This window comes from Vitis riparia, chromosome 18 (assembly GCF_004353265.1).
Source record: "Vitis riparia cultivar Riparia Gloire de Montpellier isolate 1030 chromosome 18, EGFV_Vit.rip_1.0, whole genome shotgun sequence".
NCBI classification, from domain to species: Eukaryota; Viridiplantae; Streptophyta; class Magnoliopsida; order Vitales; family Vitaceae; genus Vitis; species Vitis riparia.
In genome coordinates this window covers 2,163,795-2,183,342 of record NC_048448.1, presented here as the reverse complement: position 1 = coordinate 2,183,342, position 19,548 = coordinate 2,163,795, and the positions used below count along the sequence as shown (strand labels likewise).

General features: G+C 33.8%; 1 protein-coding gene across 1 annotated transcript; it reads left to right on the top strand.

Annotated features, from left to right (window-relative positions):
• The first annotated feature begins 3,744 nt into the window (after window positions 1–3,744).
• Window positions 3,745–18,624, top strand: LOC117906610 (UDP-sugar pyrophosphorylase). The gene is made up of 17 exons (XM_034819711.1): window positions 3,745–3,964; window positions 4,048–4,152; window positions 5,240–5,356; window positions 8,482–8,622; window positions 9,039–9,138; window positions 11,356–11,483; window positions 11,559–11,630; window positions 11,768–11,832; window positions 12,306–12,366; window positions 12,560–12,677; window positions 13,284–13,408; window positions 14,182–14,258; window positions 15,034–15,139; window positions 15,334–15,393; window positions 16,173–16,253; window positions 17,344–17,586; window positions 18,038–18,624. Exons 1-17 carry the CDS (start codon window positions 3,848–3,850, stop codon window positions 18,170–18,172), a joined length of 1,851 nt encoding a protein of 616 aa, XP_034675602.1. The 5' UTR covers window positions 3,745–3,847; the 3' UTR covers window positions 18,173–18,624.
• The last annotated feature ends 924 nt before the right edge of the window (window positions 18,625–19,548 follow it).

Below are 19,548 nucleotides of genomic sequence, written 5' to 3'. Positions count from 1 at the left end.
TTGGACGCCAAAAGAAGAGGAAAATAGAGAGATAGAAACAGAAAGAGAGGAAGAGAGAATGTGGTGGCTGATTCGTGGGGTGTGTTGGGTGTAGGATGCATGCATGGGATTCATGGAATGGGTAGTGGGCTGGTTGGATGAGTAATAACAGTGGCCATGGCGAGAGTGCTATGATAATCAGCAATATCAACGATCAACAACAATAAAATAATCCAGAAAATCCATGAAATATAACATGTAATCCAATCCAAGCTGATAAGCAATGCCAAGTAAACCCAAAATGAGGAAGAGACGAGAAGAAAATGAATGAAACGGAGTAAAAGACCTACCTCAAGCTCGCTTGCAGCAGCTTTTTTTCTTCGTGTTCCTCATCTCCAGTCCGTTCTCCCCTTTCAGATCCCCATTATCTAGGAATCTCTTTTTCTTGTTTTTTCGCTTTTTCTCTTTTTCTCTGCCACCACCAACTTTCTGTCTTGTGTCCCATCTCGCCGCCACCCCCAGCTTGATTTCGGGGTGGTGGGAAGAGTAAACATAAAAAAATGAAAAAAAAAAAAACCGTCCAAGGGGGGGGGGGGTCTACAGTGGGATTTTCTGATAAGTGTCCCAATACGATCCCATGTTTAATGGCTCATTATGGGTCAACATGGGAATTTTTTTCAATAGTACGGTAATTTAAAAAAAATATTCTTAAATTATTGTAGTAAAAAAAGTTATTACAAATATATGGTAGTTTTTGCCACTTAGGAGAGAAGGTGAACGGATAAATTTTTTTTTAACCAAAATCGTATTTTCAAAAGACGATTTCATTTCCATTTAAAAAATAAATAAAAATTCAAAAGGGAAATCGTTGACGAATTCCCATGAAAAAATAATAATATTTTTTTTAAAAAAAAAATCCCAAATTAAAAAAAAAAAAATCCTCAAGAAGAGACGAGTTCCCATGAAAAAAATTAATATATATTTTTTTTAAATCCCAAATTTAAAAAAAAAAAAAAAAAGTCCTCTATAGAAATCGTCTCTTGAAGACGATTTCCCATTAAAAAAAATTAATATATATATTTTTTAAAAATCCCAAATTATAAATATATAAAAAAATATTAATTTTTTTTCATGGGAACTTGTCTTTTTTTTTTTTTTTTTTTTTTTTTTTTTTTAAATTTGGGATTTTTTTTATGGGAACTCGTCTCTTGAAGAGTCGAGTTTCCTTAAGGCTTTGTTTTTTTTTTTTTTTAATTTTATTTATAATTTGGGATTTTTTTTTTAATATATTAATTTTTTTTTAAAAAAAAATATTAATTTTTTTTAATGGAACTCGTCTCTTGAAGAGACGAGTTCTCTTGAGGATTGTTTTTTTTTTTTTTTTTTTTTTTTTTTTTTTTTTTTATTTGGGATTTTTAAAAATTATATATATATTATTTTTTTTTTCATGTTCCTTGAGGATTTATTTTTTATTTATTTATAATTTGGGATTTTTTAAAAAAAAAATATTAATTTTTTTTCATGGGAACTCGTCTCTTTAAGAGACGAGTTCCCTTGAAGATTTTTTATTTTATTTTATTTTATAATATGAGATTTTTTTTAAAATTATTATTTTTTTTCATGGGAACTCATCTCTTGAAGAGACGAGTTCCCTTGATGCTTGTTTTTATTTTTATTTATTTTTTTATAATTTGGGATTTAAAAAAAAATATTAATTTTTTTTTATGGGAGTTTCCTTGATGATTTTTTTTATTTATTTATAATTTGAGATTTTTTTTTTAAAAAAATATTAATTTTTTTTCAATGGAACTCCTCTATTCAAGAGACAAGTTCTCTTGAGGATTTTTTTTTTTTTGGGATTTATATATATATATATATATATTCATGTGAACTCGTCCCTTGAAGAGACGACGAGTTCTCTTTAGGATTTTTTTTTTTAATTTGGGATTTAAAAAAAAAATAAGGGATTTTTTTTTAATTTGGGATTTTTTTAAAAAAATATTATTTTTTTTCATGGGAACTCGTTTCTTCAAGAGACGATTTCCCTTGGGTTTTTTTTTTTTTTTAATTTGTAATAAATATTAAAAAAATATTAATTTTTTTAATTAGAAATCGTCACTTAAAGAGACGATTTTCCTAAAATCGTCTTTTGAAAATATGATTTTGGTTAAAAAAAAAAATTTATCCATTCACCCTCTTTCCTAGGTGGCAAAAACTACCATATATTTATAATAACTTCTTGTGTTACAATAATTTAAGAATAATTTTTTAAAATTATCATAATATTGAGAAAAGTCCGGTCAACATGTTGGGTCGACATGACCTGAGTTGAAAATCATGTCAAGTCGAACCGACCCATGCAAATCAAATAGGTGGTTCAATACGATTCTGTCGTGTCATTTTGTGTTGATGGACTCTGTTAATCCAGAGCCCGCTAAAATAATTGGACCGTATAAATCTGGCCTTTTTGGCGTGTTAGGCTGCTTGTTAAAATGGGTGACCCGACCATTGGACACCTCACGGGAAGTGGGCCCAATGGATGAGTGTCGGAACGTAACCCACTTGAGATGTTAAAAGGACACAATAATAGAAAAGGAAGAGCCAAAACGTAAAGCATATTCCCTAGGGGTTCCGGGCATCCGATTCCAACGCACCTTTCTTTGTACCGCCTAGCAGGCCCCATTGCCCTACAAATTGCACCAATTTAGACTGTTATTAGTTTGCAACATAATAAAGTGGCATAAGAACAAGTTACATAAATTTAAATATGTTTTAGCCAACACATGGGCGATGTCACAACCCATATGGTATATTTTACATAAAAATATCCTGAAAGTAAATTCTTTAATTAAAAAAATTTAAACTAGTACTTAAAACTTTTAAAATTTAAACACGTTGGAGGCAAAAGGGACGTCCTCGATGGATCATGCATGCAGGCAGGTACTGACCCATACATACTCAACCGCCCATCCAACGACACCTAATAAAGAACACCACCCATAATGGGCAGCAACTCGTTATTCAATTATTGAGAACGTGGGTTATTGGGAGAGAAAAGGATTTTCAAGTAACAACAGCCAAAGGGCAATTCTTTGAGTGTACTCAAAATTGGTTGATGAATCAGTGAGCCAATCATATGAATGTGGAGTAGGTGTAAAAGAATGGTGCCAACAAAAAGAAAACATCATTGTGAACCCAAAATTGAAGTTTTGGTTGTCTTGGTTTAACCGATTTTGTGATGATAGTCAATCATGCCATCAATTCATGTTATATGGTTCTTTATGGACCCCACGTATTGGTACACCCGCCCTTTTGATTTGTAAAAGTGTTTTTAGCTTATAATTTTATTTTTGTTGGACTTTTTATTAGATGTTTTCAAATATATCAATGATATAAGTTGATGTTGTTTTTTAAAATTTTTTATTAAAAATATATTTTTTAAAGATTTTAGATTATTTGTTTTTTTAAATATTTCATTTATTTTTAATCTAAATATTAGTAAAAAAGTCAAACACAATCTAACTTTTACGATTTTATTACCTTAGAAAAACATATACGTGACCATTTTTGGGAAGAAGTAAAAGTCTTACCTTATAGACATTTTACCATTGAAAAAGATATTAATGATTCTTAACTTTTACGACTTCATCGCTTTTGAAAATCAGATAGAGAGGTTTTAATTTTTTTTTTAATTAAAAAATAAAAAAATTCAAATCTCGCACGGAATCAAGAACCAACCATTTACCGCCTATAAAGCCAATGGTTTATTTCCAATTCCCAATCGAGCGAAACGCCAACTCCATTTCCAATCTTTCTGCTCTCGCTTCACTTTCTTTCTGGATCAGGTTTTCGCAGGAGACAGGACAGAATGGCGTCCGTGGTCGGATCGACCACAGAGAAGTTGTCGAAGCTCGACATAAATGGAGAATCGATTTTTTCTGTTCCAAATTTGCACAAGAATCTCTCCATTCTCTCCCCTGACCAGGTTTATGATCAAATTTTTTAAAGATTTTGGTGGTGTTTTATTTCTTTTTGGGATGATGGTTTTGATTGTGATTGTTGTGGCAGATTAAGCTTGCGAGGATGTTGGTGGAGGCCGGGCAGAGTCATTTGTTTCAAAGCTGGGCGGAGCCCGGTGTTGAGGATGAAGAAAAGAGAGGTTTCTTTGAACAGGTATTTTTTTTCTTAATTCTTTTTTTATGTGGAAAGTTTCGGAATTTCGGTGTGCTGGTTGCTTATAGATCTGTTTACAGGAGAACCGGGTCAAAGAAATTCGGAGTTTTTAATTTTCTGCCATTTTGTTAATGGAAAATAGAAAATTTTAATTAATCCTTTTTACTCAAATCTGCACTGCAGGAACTTTATATTATTTGGCTATGTTCTTTTTTTTTTTTTTGTAACTTTTCTGGTTTATTGGCAACTAAACATAGCACGGATTAAGTTAGGAAGATTGATAGATTGGGTGCTAAGAACATATGACAAAAACATCAGGATGAACAGAAAGGGGTTGAGAAGAATAAAGGGGGTTGGTGTAGGGGAACTATGATCTGTAGAATTCCTAACATACATCAAATTTAATGGTAAAAATATGGATGATTATTTTAAGGTTGTGGTAAATTGATCTCTCCAAAAGTTGTCAAGCCTATTCATCAATTTTAATCGACTGCAGGTTCAATATTTAATAGGGTTCATCATTTAATTTAGCAATTATGCCTTAGGTGCTCACTTTCTCAAAGATCATCCATGCCCATGATACGAGTGGGCATGCTTTGGGTCAAAAGTTGAAATTGACACACATAAAGCAGCATAGGAATATGATGAGTAGAAAAAGATGCTGTAATTATGTGGCAATCTTTTCTTATAACCCATTATGTATAATTTCTGAACATTACTCCTTTAGATACAAAATGATAAAAGAACAGATTTTTGCAAAATCCACTAGGATTCACAACCCAAAATAAAAAAGACACAAGAACAGGTGACATTTCTATTATCTTAAGCTATATTTAATTTTATGGCTTGTAGATTTAATGTGTTGTGCCAGCATTTGTTATGAAGTATCTTCATTTACTTTTTAAGTTTTAAATTCCTGTGGGTACTGTTTTTCCCCTGAAATTCTTTTATTGGTTTTCTGACATTCACCTATTTGGTGTGCCATTGTTATTAGGTTCACATTAAAGCAAAAATCTTATTATTTATTCTTCTACTCATAAAATTTATATTTTGAAAAAATTTCACGTAATTTAGCGGTTTCTTCCAGGTGGCTCGACTTAATGCTAGCTATCCAGGAGGTTTGACATCATATATTAAAACAGCAAGAGAACTCTTAGCAGATTCAAAGGCCGGAAAGAACCCATTTGATGGCTTTACACCTTCTGTAAGTGAAGGGATTTCCATGTTCAGGAAACTATGAATCTTGACTTAAAACCATGTGGTGTTCAATAGAAATTGGCATCAAATACCTGTCTTTTCTTCCTGTGGTTAATTTTGTAGGAAATAGTAAATGCACCAAACTGTTTTACCTTGCTGAAATACTTATGCAGACCTTGAGTTTCATCATTTTGGATGTAAATGCCTTTGGTACCTGGTTTCTAATATGAAGCTTATTTCTTATGATGGCACACCTTAATCTGGGAATAAATGATTTGCTGGAGCCAATAACATTGACCTGGAATTATCCAATCTTGTTATTTCTGTACATTTTACTTCCAAGCTTGATCTGATATTCCTAGTATTTTCTTTAGTGCTTTCATTGTGATTTCTTATTTCCATCATTGTTTTTTATGCACATAGGAATATCATCAGACAAGCTAGTCTGCCCTTTCTTTATATAAAGGTTTCCTGCTGATTCTAAATTTTCTCATGTGTAGGCACATATCTTTAGCAGCAATGGGGTTCATGCCTTGTAGTTTTATATTGCACATTTCATTTTCTTTCCTTTTTAAAAGATCAGATAAATGCATTATTTTTGTTGATTGAGAACTTAAAAAAAAAAAAAAATTATTTTTGTTGATTGAGTACATTAGTATGCGTTGAAATTTAATTTTATAATAACAAATATAACCGATGTGCTTGAATCCATAGCTCTGTTACTCATTTTTGTTTTGTATAAGAGTGCATCCACACTTGTTTATGCATACTTGGGCAGGAGAAAAGTATTGCTGACATGTACAAGTTGGGACAAAGTTGCATGAGACTTTTTGATTTATCATGCCTCTAAGAACAAGGACTATGGCATTTAAGGAATATGAAGACCAGTAGGCAATGAGAAATACACATTCTCTAATAAAATATGCCCAATTTCAATTAGGAATTTATTAGTACCTAAAAACCAAATTCTCAGAATTATATTAAACTTAAAAATGATTGGAATTACCAATTTTGATCAAAATTACCAATAAATGTAAATCAGTTAATTGGTAATCTACTAAATTTATTCAGACTTAGAAGACAAAAAAACATCATAATCTCCAAAACAAGTAATTTCCAAAACCTATTCTAACTCAGAGGGGAAAAAATAATAATGTCAAAACTAATAACTCTGTAACACATATAGACTCAAAAAGAAAAATATGTAATAATTCCCTAAACATATTTAGGCTTTTGAATTTGGTCAATCTTTAGTCCCATAAGTTTCTCACTCTAAATCACTCTTGTTTCTTTTAAGCATTTAATGTTCTAGAGCTTATGCTTTGCTATAGTTTTAAGAATTGAATTAAAACAAGCTACATATTTTGTTCGAGTTTGTCATGGAATTATTACTTTCTGCATAGATGCATGGTAAATCAAATTGTGATTTCTTGGCAACTGGTGATCATTGAGACGACTGGACATCATTCTTAACTATTTTAACCCAAACTTCAGCCTGACCAATTGCTTTTTGTGGGATGTCTAGGCCGCTCTTCATGTGCATTCTCATGGACCTGGCCCCAAGACTACTCATATCTGGATGCCTTTTGTTGCCTCTATGTTTTGTCTAGGGTTTATCTTAGCCTATCTATTGATTATTTGGTACTTTGATTGCTGCAAGTTGTTGATGTTGAGAATCATTAGATTAGATGTGTTAGATAACCAATTTTCCTAAAAGCTTAAACTTATAAGATTTGGGTCCACAATGTATATAATGCTCTTTAACACCTTTCATCACTTGCAGCCTTATACTCATACATGGAGAGACACATAGATACGTAGGGAAACGACCACTATTAAACTTTTTTGGGCTTGCATGTAAGCTCAATAAATTGGGGATATAAATATTTTTGTGATGAGGCTCAAACACAGACCTCCTGCCAAACAAGGCTCTAATGCCATGTTATTATCATGAAGTCATCTTGTTGCCATTCATCAAAACTTTTAGATTCTTGGGGATGAGTATCTTCTAGGGGATGTTTTAGTTTTCCCTGTGCTTGCATCTACACTCTCACAACTTCAGCCTATAATAAATAATTAGGTCCCTTTAGCTTTATTGAAGTAATATGAACTCTAAGTCTCTAACACTATCTCCAGATTTATGATCACTTCTAGACGTCATACTTGCACTTAAAATGGGAACTATTGCTCTTAAAATTGAAACAAAGGGATGTTAGGAAACTTTTGGCACTAACACATACTTGCATCACAAAACACAACCAATCACATAGGTACTAGTACTGGAGCTCACCGTAGCAAAATAATTGTGGTGTAGACTGTAGTACTGTAGCAGATGACTGTAGCAAAATCATTGTAGCACATACTGTTGCAAAATCACTGTGCTACATGTTGTAGCATGACACTGTAGCCTTTTTTTTGGGTCCACAAGCCACAATGCATATCATGTAGTTTAACAAATGTAGAAGTACTTTATTGTGTGGAGGCAACTTATGGCTTTAGTAGGAAGAGCAATACAATAATTGGAGAAAAATATACCATATATACTGGTTAATTTTATATTTGACTAATTAATTGTCAAGAGAAAGTGATGGGTAACTTCTCAATCAAAGGAGAAATATTCCATGGGGCCTTGATCTACATATCAGAATGCAGATATCTAAGTTTACAGCTATTGGAATAGCATTTGATGTATCTTTATTTCTAAGCTTCAAAGTTTAGGATGGCTTTCAAGGGTGGTTGGAAACTCTCTTGACAAGGAGAGGAGTAGCCTTCTGTTTAAGTGTTACCTACCAATCTGGTTAATTTGGTGTCTAAGATGACTGTATACAACTTCACTTTTCTGAATTTGTTGGATTTGTGGAAAGGTCTATTTTCAAGCTTTATGAGTTTCAAATAGAAAGATAAGATGGATATATAATTATCTAGTGGAGCTGTTTGAGTTTAAGGTTCATGGTATGGAAATTGGGAAATTTACTAACTTACCAATGCAAGTTTGTAGCATCATTGAAAATCACTTAATCTTGGTGAACAACCACATCAAATACAAATCTTGATGAGACTTTCTGAGCCTACTCAGGGTTGGCAGTGTACCTCAAAAATGAGAAATTGGTTTCTGTGTGAACATATTTGCAGGTCCCAACAGGAGAGGTTCTAACTTATGGTGATGATAACTTCGTCAATTTTGAGGAACTAGGCATCAGAGAAGCACGGAATGCTGTATTTGTTCTGGTTGCAGGTGGCCTTGGGGAGCGTCTTGGATATAATGGAATTAAGGTAAAGGCACATCATCACATATGAGCTTTTGATTCTTTGGTAGTGATCCAGGTTCATATTTTCTGTGAAGAATATATACCACCTTCTTTTTCTTAATTGAAATCCTTGCCCTTCTTATCTTGCTCGTCTTTGAAGTCCTTTGAACTTGAACTAAATCTCTTTTTACTACAGTCGGCACTGGTTTTCAATACATCTGGATAAGAGATGTTGGTGGCTATTTTCTCATATTATCCTTAATGGTCCCATCAACTTTTCAACAACAAACCATTATCTTGTTACACTTTTAAATCCTTGTTCATTTTATTGACATGTTTCTTGACTCAATGATCCATAAGATAAAACCAGTTATATCCTTCTTACAGATTCTCCTTTTATTTGCTATGTATTATTTTGTAAATTTTTTTGGCAACTTGCAGTTAGCTCTTCCATCAGAGACCACTATGGGGACATGTTTCTTACAAAATTATATCGAGTCTATTCTAGCTCTTCAAGATGCTAGCTGTCGGCTGGTACAAGGTTTGTCCCTACTAAAAGCTTATCATTATTTGATATGCTGAGAAAGTTTTTAGCATGTTGCCTTCAAGTTTAAAGTACCCTTCTATATTTTTTATTTTCCTCTTTACTAGAAGAGAATAATATATTGCAACGATTTGTCATTATTTAATTTGTTTAGAAAATGGTTAGAATGTCATCTTGATGCTTAAAATACCATTCTATGTTTAGAAAGTGTCAAAGCAAAAAATAAAAAGAAAAATTATAGATCAGGCATACATAATATTCAAACCAATTGTCTTTAAACTCAATACACTGGATCCAAAAATCCTCCACATGAAACATTAAGATGTCACAAAGGAAACACAGAATGTGATTTCATCTCTAAGGGGGCATTCAAACTCTCAAAAATTCTTATATCTCTTTCCTTCTATATGTTATGATAAGAGCAAAGTGATTTATCTTTAAAAGCTTCCATCCTAGAACACCCATTTCATTTCAAGGACTCAAGAACTGCCTTGGCCCAAGGAATTTGAAGCTGTGATTCGGTGAAGATAAATATAGATGATAATACAAGGTTTTAACTGCTCATCATGCAATGGTTTGGAAAAATCCAGGTTTTTGAAAATAAACAGTCTTGTGTTTTGGTTTTATAAAAAATACGGGAGTTCCTGAGGGCCTTTTTTGAAAGCCCCAAAGGATGCTAAGTCATTTTTCTGGGAAAAGCAGCTGCCTTTTCAAATGAGATAAGTTTGGACTTGGACTCCAGAATCTATTCTGGCCTATTTGATAAAATAGTACTTAACGACAACCCAAAAGTTTCTGCATCTAATCAAAGCTTAATTCAATGTTAAGGGTCTGCAACTGCAACTGAAAGCAAATTCAATGCTTTAGAAATTTGCTTTGTATCTTGAACCAATTCCGATTCATTAACCCCAACAAAAAACAAATTGGGGCCAAGCAATGAAAAAAATTCTCAGTGCATTAGTAGTCCTACTGAAAACTCATCCAGCTGCCCAAACTTACGGAATACAAATCCTCTATGGAACTTCTGCATGCCTACTTAATCCTGTTCTGTAGACCAAAACCAGAAGGGGTTATCTCTTCCAAAGAGTTTTACCACAGTAAAGAGGAGCCATACTTAGGAACATTAACTTAAATGCCATAAATTGCCACTGTTATCCCTAAGTTTTCCAGGTGCTCTCTCCAAATAGGCTCATTTTATTGAGGCCAAGGTTTTATAGTTAAGCTCATCACCCTCCTTGGTAGTGAAAATCTTTTCCTAACTGAATGAAACTTAGGTCTCCTTTCTTTTTCTTTCTGAGAAAATTCCATGTCTTTTAAACTCCAAATACCATGGAAATTTGGGAAGGTTACACTGAAAGGCAGTATATACATATGTGGCTTAGGTGCCTTCCATCAAAACACTCTACGGTCTCCCTCCCTCCCATTCTTGAATAGGAAATTGGAGAATCGTATTAGTAAGATAGAAATAAATAGAAATAAGGACAAACTATTCTTTGAACCAGATACACGTGAAGAGAGTCTTAAATAAAATGGTTTACAAATACCCAACAGAGGGCCCCTACTGAAAGAACATAAAGCTGAACATAATCCCTGTGCATGAAAGGATCACTTAGAGGAGGAAGGGAAAAATACCAGACAAGTGAAGCGGTATTGCTAGCCTCTTGAGCTCTTGAGACACACCCACAAAGAGAGCAACTGATGAGTCTCCCTCCTCTTGCAGGCTACAATCATATCCTGAGGATACCACAATCAACCATTCCAACAAAAAGGGTTTCTGCTTCAATAGCTAAGACAAAACTTGGTGGTTAGAGAACACACTATTCATCTTGTCACTTTTTCCTCAAGTTTATCACATCCATTTTTTATTCTTTTTTTTTATAAGTAAGCAAGACATTTTATAGATAAAACCCAAGCTTATCACATCCTTGCATCGCTTTACTACAGAATATCCAAAGTTATGGGTTTTTTCGGAAGCCCTCAAAAGCAACTCAGATAAATCCACTCCAAAACACAAGTTAAGAGTTAGTTTTGTCCCCCAACTTCTAATAACTTCTTGTTGCATGAATTAATTTGCAAGCCTGAAATGACCCAATTTGGGCATGGTTGAAACAGTTTGACTGAATATACTTTCTGCCTATGGCCCTTGGTTTTGTATTACCAAGTTTGTGACCTTTTTTTCAGTTTTCAATTGATGAAGTTGCTATAAACTTGTAGGTGGATGTCAAAATCAGATTCCACTGGTTATAATGACGTCAGATGACACACATGCACGCACAATAGAACTGTTAGAATCAAATGCTTATTTTGGAATGGAACCTAGTCAAGTAAAGCTTCTAAAGCAGGTATGTAATGGGATATTACACTGTCTTATTAGAGCAACATCATTATGAAGTATTTAATTTTACCAATTATTCCAGGAAAAAGTTGCATGCTTAGACGATAATGATGCCAGGCTTGCAGTGGACCCAAAAAGCAAATACAGAATTCAGGTGGCTGTTAAATATTTATATGTTACTAAACATGGTCACATTTTCAGTGGCAAATACTTGTAGCTTTATTGTATTATTTCTAAACATAGATTTCCTTTTTATGCCTGTTCCTTTTCTGCTGGTCTTCTTTGTGATAGACAAAACCTCATGGCCATGGTGATGTGCATTCACTTCTTTATTCCAGTGGTCTTCTCAATATATGGTATGTCTTGTATCCTACCTAATATCTTAAGTTTGTTTGTGTTATCCGACTTTACTTTGCTTTTTATTGCCTAGACCTTATTCTGTGTACAAGATAAGGTCTGTGAAAGTAATCCTGTGCATGTGTGTTGTTGCTTCTCTGAGTAGAGATTGAGACACTTAAAAACCTTCTGATCTATGTTTTCTTTAATGAGAACCATTTTCTTAATGAAATAAAAATGCTACTAGTTTACTCTGCAAACTATCTATTTTCTAGCTTTACTTCCAGTGCTGCCATCAGAAGTAGTGATTGGATTATGATCTGGATCATTTTTATTTGGTTGCAGCTTCTTTTGCCATCTATTTGTTTTAGAAGTTAGATTCTCAAACATACCTTTTGAAAATTCAACAATGGATAGTGGATACAACCATCATGTTGTATAATATGCTTTTATGTGAAACATGATTTGATCTTCACTGTCATCATTTTATTAGGTATGATGCTGGTTTGAGATGGGTTCTGTTTTTCCAAGATACAAATGGACTTCTGTTCAAGGTTTAGTTGTTTTCATTGTTGCATGGCTTCATTTATTTCTTAATTTTTTCCTCCAAATTTTAAATAGGTATCATTTTCTTCTTCTTTTTTGTTCATTCCCTTTTTGTGGGTGTGTGGGGGGTGCGGGGGAGATGCTGGTGGGGGTTATGAAATCACACATACTTATTTCCTTTTACTTCTACCTATGTTCAAGGCAATTCCAGCTGCTTTGGGTGTGAGCTCCTCCAAACTATATGATGTTAATTCTCTTGCTGTTCCACGCAAAGCAAAAGAAGCTATTGGAGGAATTACCAAGCTTACTCATGCTGATGGTATTTCATTTTACTTATGTATCTTGGTCCTTCAGAGCAGGCATTGCCTGTTTATGAAATAATGCACTGTAGCATCAATAACTTGATAAATTTATTTGAAGTATGAAAAATTGGACGAATTTTCAATTTTATGGCATATAAGACAAAGTTTTATCTCCAGAGTGCACATTCTACAACTGGGACACGAAAATGATACTATTTTACTGGTAAAGATTACCAAGGTCTTTTATATTTGTCTTTCAAATTTTCTGTCCCCTTTTTTGTCTCTATAGGGATTCTATTTTCACCTTTAGATGTAAAGTTCTTTGAGGAACACTACTTATTTCTCTTCATAGCTTAAAATGGAAGTCTTTGAGAATCAAGTGGGCTATATTTATGATGAGCACAGGTTGTTTCCACCAGATAGATGTTTGTCTTTCATTTAAGATGTTTAAAATCTACAGTCTGCTAAAACTCTGTTATGTTAGTTCTATGCATATGTAATGGATGTATGTGTAACAAATTCGCTGTTATGATTGTGTTACAATGTGCACAATACAATATAGTTTATATTTTAGTCTTACTTTCTCATTTGCAAAAAAACAAAAAATAAAAAATCAACTTCAGGGAGGACAATGGTGATCAATGTGGAATACAATCAGCTCGATCCTCTACTAAGAGCAACTGGACATCCTGACGGTGACATCAATTGTGAGACAGGATACTCTCCTTTCCCTGGAAATATAAACCAAGTAATTCTCTGGCAGAACTTATCAGTTGATCTCTTTATTTTTGTAAAGATACATATTGAAACAAATTGCTTGACCCTTTTTTATCAGCTCTCTCAAACATCTGCTCATATTTTTTTAAATTACTATTTTTTTACTCTCTTCCTTTCTCTCTCTAGAAAGCAAGGTTCAAACATGGACCTGTTGTTCATGCTTTTAGTGCTGCATGAGCCCACAAGCTGGGTCGCACTTGGGGATTCTCTTTGTAAAGGAAACATCAATCTTAATGATTTCAGACCATTTTACATTATAGATAATTTCATTATTACAACAAATGAAAAAGATCTGGTAGGGAGTAATATGGTGCAAGTTGAAGGTCATGCCAAACATACGGACATAGATCTGATATTTTTGATTTAGAAGATGTGACAGGAACCAATGTGTAATGACAGAAAAGGATTACTTTAACTGACTAAAAAAAATTGGGATAAACTTCTGTTGGATCGTCTATATCAAAGTTTGCATAGCAAGCATTCCACCATGTTGATGTGATACCTTTTGTCTTCTGCCCCTGTTTTGTGTAACGGATGGAACACTATCAAATCTATTCTTTTGCACAACTACTAGAAATCCTACTAGCTTACATGGCTTTCTCAAATAGCTTCCACTCTTCTGAATATCTTTTCTATCATTGACTTCAGATGCTTTTTGTGCACCAATTTTTCTAATGTAACAATGTAATATAGTGAACATATTTCAATCTTGGGCTTGACTTTTACATATACAATTTTTTGCAGTTGATTTTGAAGCTTGGTCCTTATATCAAGGAACTCACTAAAACAGGAGGAGCCATAAAGGAGTTTGTTAACCCGAAGTAATTTCTCCATATGCTGAATTCTTTGTTTTGATTTATAATACGATTTCCTTTTTCCTTTTCTAGATCCAAAACATGATTTGATTCATTAGAAAGTGGAACTTGGGCTCAGTGAATAAGATAATATGATACGTTTAATTCAATGATTTAATCATCATCAATTATGTGCAGTGTAAAAAGTCTTATTGTTCAATGCATGGTAGAAGCCTACTGATTAATTATTATAGGTGTTTGATCCAACTTGTATTTCATTTTGTTAAAAAATTAAAATAAATTTCTACTTTAGGGTACTATATGATGGAGGGCCATAATCTTTGATCAATTTATGGGCATGATAGGGGCATCTGATCCAGTGATAGACTTGGAAAAACATGGATTCCGCATAAATTATTAAGTTAAATAATAATATGAAGTTTTGTTCCAGGTGTAATTTTATCCCAAGTCTGTTATAAATTTATAACATCAATGTTTTCCAGACATGGTTGCTAGTTTAGTTCTAAATATTTTTTAATAATTAAAGGATGCAGTATGTCCTCAGGAATTCAAATCATAATTTATTTCATGAAGGGTGCTCTAAAAGACTATTCAGTTTGTGCTTGCTCATTTTTAATTCTATTTCTGCCTCTTAACACCAACAAGACACAGTAAGCTAGCTGTCTGTGTGAATTTTTTTTACCTCACAAGTTTATGCTATCATATGAGTAAAAGAAATCTTGGAAATCTTTCTTCTTTTCAATTACATTAGCGATCACCCTGCCTTCCCATCTTACTGCAGATACAAAGATTCGAGTAAAACTTCATTTAAGTCCTCAACTCGATTAGAGTGTATGATGCAAGACTATCCAAAAACGTTGCCTCCATCAGCAAGGGTTGGATTTACAGTAAGTTCTTAAAGCTACTCAAATTCTAGGTTTCTTGTCCCTGGGACTTGAGACTTTATGTCTCCAGTCAGAGACCATCTATTGTATGTTATACCACTAGAGTTTTTCCCTCTGTTGTGTGGTAGCATCTGTCATTCGGGCACTCTTTTTGCCATGGAACTAATTCCTGTCACTGCCATCATGTGACTGCTTAGGTGATGGATACATGGCTTGCTTATGCACCTGTGAAAAACAACCCTGAGGATGCTGCTAAGGTAAAGATTTCACCATCATGGATGCTCATTAATTGCTCCTATCTAATAAATTGTATATTTTGGGAAGATTGAACAAATTCCACTATATGGCCTTATTTTTCATGTGCATTTGAAAATAAAGACAGAAACTCAAAGTAAATGGACTTTACCTTATATATATATAAATACTCATAAAATATTAGGAGTTTTCAGATTATGTCTGACCATTTTACTTTAGAATGTTATTGTGAAGGCTGGATCATTTTTCTGAGATCATGGAAAAAAATTCTTCAAATCAGATAACATGTTTAAGTTAGATGCATATTTTGTTGGGCCCTGCACTACCAAACTATTGCCATATTTTCAGCTAAGGTGCTCAAGAGCCCATGCATGATGTATGGGGCTCTCACTAAGCTACTTCTTTGGCTAGATGTGGTCTAGTTATGTAGTGATTTTTGCTGCTGATTGCCCTTATGACATTTTCTTCATCCATAATAGAAGATTTTGTGTATGTATAACGTGAGATGATTTTTTCAATATGTAGGCAAATTTTAACATGCTTAAGTTAAAAATTGTTCATGATCATGAGTATTGAGACCAAAACTCTTCCTGGATAGTTTCAAGACTATGGGAACATTTTGGCGATTTATCCTGTTTTTGGTTCGGGAATGCCTCTTGGTTGGTTAACACTCTAGTGAATTATTTCCTTTTAGATTCGTCTTCAGTTGGGCGTTAATGTTTCAAACTCAGATTGTAGACTTTATTGTACTCCTAGTAACTTAACTTGAATTTAACTGAAGGTACCAAAGGGAAATCCATATCATAGTGCAACTTCTGGGGAAATGGCCATATATCGGGCAAACAGCCTCATCCTCAGAAAGGTAATTATATCTCTTTTATTTCCTTTGAAGTGTTGGACATAATTATCACTGATTTCAGGTTTTTATTCTCTACCTAATGCATTTGTCACAAGAATCAAAGACTTGAAAGGAAGATAGTGCCATCAGGCTGTATGAAGATGTCAACTTCATTGTCTTCTGAATAGGGGAGGCTTGGGGCCAACTTTTGTTCATATATGGTCTATGCAAGATCTTGCCAACTCTTCATTCTACCTCATTTATATTCTTGAACACTATTTTTTTTTTTTTTTTTCTCTCAATGAAATCTTTAGTGGCATTTTTTGGTCTTTTTCCCATAGCACCAGTGATTTAGGCGGAAATTAAGATGGTGTTTGTTTTTTTAGCTTTTTGTTGAAAGTAATTTGTTTTTAGACTTTAGATCGTTTGTTTTTCTACTTTTTCATGACTTATTATAAACTTTTTGTTGAATAGAAAAAACCAAAATATTTGACTTTTTTTAAATGGAAAAAGTAACATGTTTTTTCCTTACTTTTTAATACTTAATAGAAATAAAATACTACAAAAACAAACAACCTAATACTTAACACTATTAAGCATTAAAGTTCTATTTAGAATTAAGTAAAAAAACAAACACCACCTGAGATTATTATATTATGATTTGACATTTAGATTCCATCTAGTAATCTCAAAAGCTAACTACCTCATTGAGAATGCAAATCCTCTTTTCCTTGTATTAGTGGTTCCAGTTGAATGCATAGTCAGTTACAATGCAAATCTAGAGTGCGTAGGCCTCTCAGACACACAACACAAACATACACAGTATTCATAGAGTTCAGTTGTTCATAGCTAACTGCCTTGGTGGCAATGCAAATCTAGAGTGCCCTCAAGTTGGAACTTCAGAGTAAAGACTATGAAGGTCCAGTATTAGTGATGCCCCCTCTATTCATGGAGTTCAGTTGTCCAAAGCTAGCTGCCTCAATGATAATGCAAATCTAGAGTGCATCACTCTGTGTGTGTGTGTGTGTTGAGAGAGAGAGAGAGAGAGAGAAAGAGAGATTAGTTTTTTGACATTTTAACATTTGTTGTCTATGTTTTTTTTTTGGTCTGCTAGGCTGGTGGTGTTCAAATAGATGATCCAGTACAGGAGGTCTTCAATGGACAAGAGGTGGAAGTGTGGCCACGAATCACATGGAAGCCAATATGGGGACTGACATTTTCAGAGATTAAAAGAAAAATCAGTGGAAGCTGCTCTATTTCTCAGAGGTCTACCTTGGTTATTAAGGGCTGTAACATCTTTCTTGAGGATCTCTCCTTGGATGGAACTCTTGTTGTCAACTCTGTTGAAGATGCTGAGGTATGCCATGAAAAACTGATAATATATAATATACATGGAAAAGAAGTCTGCAAATAGATGGAGAAATTGATCATTTTGGAAATTTTCAGTGTTTTCCTTTTCACCTTTTCCTTTTGGCCTCTCAAGAATGTTGAGCTATATTGTAATTTTTCCTTGTGTGGATGTTACCAATTCTGTTGTCAACCTGGATGTCTGGAGTTCAGAAATAACTCCCTAGTTATTTGCACAATCCCTGATTTCCTTGCTTTTCCTGATCAGTTTTTCTCTATATTTATTTTTTATTTGTTAAAAAACTCCTCCATATTCTGCTGTTATCGCTGCTGTAATTTATTACATAACCTTTAACTCTCTTGATATACCATAGACATATTTGTGAAAGCCGATCTCTAGTCGTGTTGGAAAGCCCTTAGTACGATTCTTTTTGATAAAAATGGTTTACCTGTATTAACAGGTCAAAGTGGGAGGCGTGGTGCAAAACAAGGGTTGGATTCTGGAAAAAGTTGACTATAAAGATACTACAGTGCCTGAGGAGGTAAGGACCAGGGGGTTCAGAATCAACAAAGTAGAGCAGCTGGAAAAGAATTAGATTAAATGACCCAGTGAAGTTCCAGTTGAGGCCTTGGAAGGGGAACTTACTCAGAGCAAGGTCATACAAGCGTCTTTAAATAAAGGTATTTGATGCTAATAAAAGCTTTCTTTATTTTTCAAGAAATAAAGATCTCTCCCTTTTGTAACTCAATATTGTATACTAGTTGATGGTTCACCGAAATAATGAGGAGATTGTAAGCTGTCAGGTGGGATTGTTCCCCCGTTTTTGTTTCCTTTTCCTTTGTGTCTGTTTTGATAATTCTTTCCATTTCTCGACAAGGACTGAGAAAGCAAATTAGTCCACAATAAACTATCTATGCCGAGGCTTCCATAGTTATCTTAGTTCTGTTGAGAGTTGAGAATGTGTCTAATGACTCTAATCTGTGCTAAATCCAACTCAATGTTTGGTTGGGAATTTTCGATCCAACTCAATTTGGGTTTTAGTGGTTATTTATCTATTTGTTTGTTCATTGTGTTTAAAGTGGTCCTCTTAGCTTTTCAATTTTGTTCCTACTTTTGTGAGATGTATTTCCTATTCCTGTAGTTGAGAATGAAATTCCTCAATAATTAAAAACAATTATTTTTAAATAATAAACTCTAATAAAATATTAAAAAATAAATTTGCTTAAAGTTAAAATATAATGTAATATTTACAAACTTATTCGGTATTGAAAGATATTTTAACAATTTATCAAAAATGATTTAGGAGGTTTTACACCCATTTATGGATGCGTACGTATATGGTATCATCTTCAATCCAATTTCCTTACTGATGCTCTTTCTTACCTGCATATGGAACTGCACCAAACCAAACGCCCACCCTTGTGAACTCTCCAGAACCCTCCAGAACTCTCACCTCCCCAGTCCTGTCTTGAGGCTGGTCCCATGGGTAAGCAATTGGAGGCACAGCCGTATAAGTACTGAGATGGTCAAATTTAAAACTGTCTTTATTCATTTATTTTTGGTCGTTGTAAGGCATGCGCAACTAGTATATGATGTGACCAAATCATGTGTGCGGTTGAGCGTATACCTCAAGCCATACCCACCATGGGATCTCTTGAAATCTTATATGTAAAAATGCCAAATTTATAACACAAGGTTGTACCCCCAACTTTTCTATCCTCGGGTTAACACAAATTCAATTGTCCAAATGGGAAGTTCAATAGGAACGAGAGCTCTAATTTCATATTTTCCAATATTTTTGGAGATTACATCTTCAAACCGAATCTTCGAGTCAACGACTCAACAAACAATCTCTGGTACAAATGAAATAACCTTATTAACTTCTGCAAAAGACCATAAAAGAGGAAAAAAACAATGGAACCCTTCATAATCGAAAGGCCCGCAACCTACTGTCACATACCTGCCTGTTCA

Excerpts from the sequence above, each read along its gene's own strand:
- LOC117906610 (XM_034819711.1), top strand. The coding sequence starts at position 3,848 with ATGGCGTCCGTGGTCGGATCGACCACAGAGAAGTTGTCGAAGCTCGAC. Across the intron at positions 11,631-11,767 it reads AAAGCAAATACAGAATTCAG|ACAAAACCTCATGGCCATGG; the intron begins GTGGCTGTTAAA and ends TCTTTGTGATAG. Across the intron at positions 16,254-17,343 it reads ACAGCCTCATCCTCAGAAAG|GCTGGTGGTGTTCAAATAGA; the intron begins GTAATTATATCT and ends TTGGTCTGCTAG.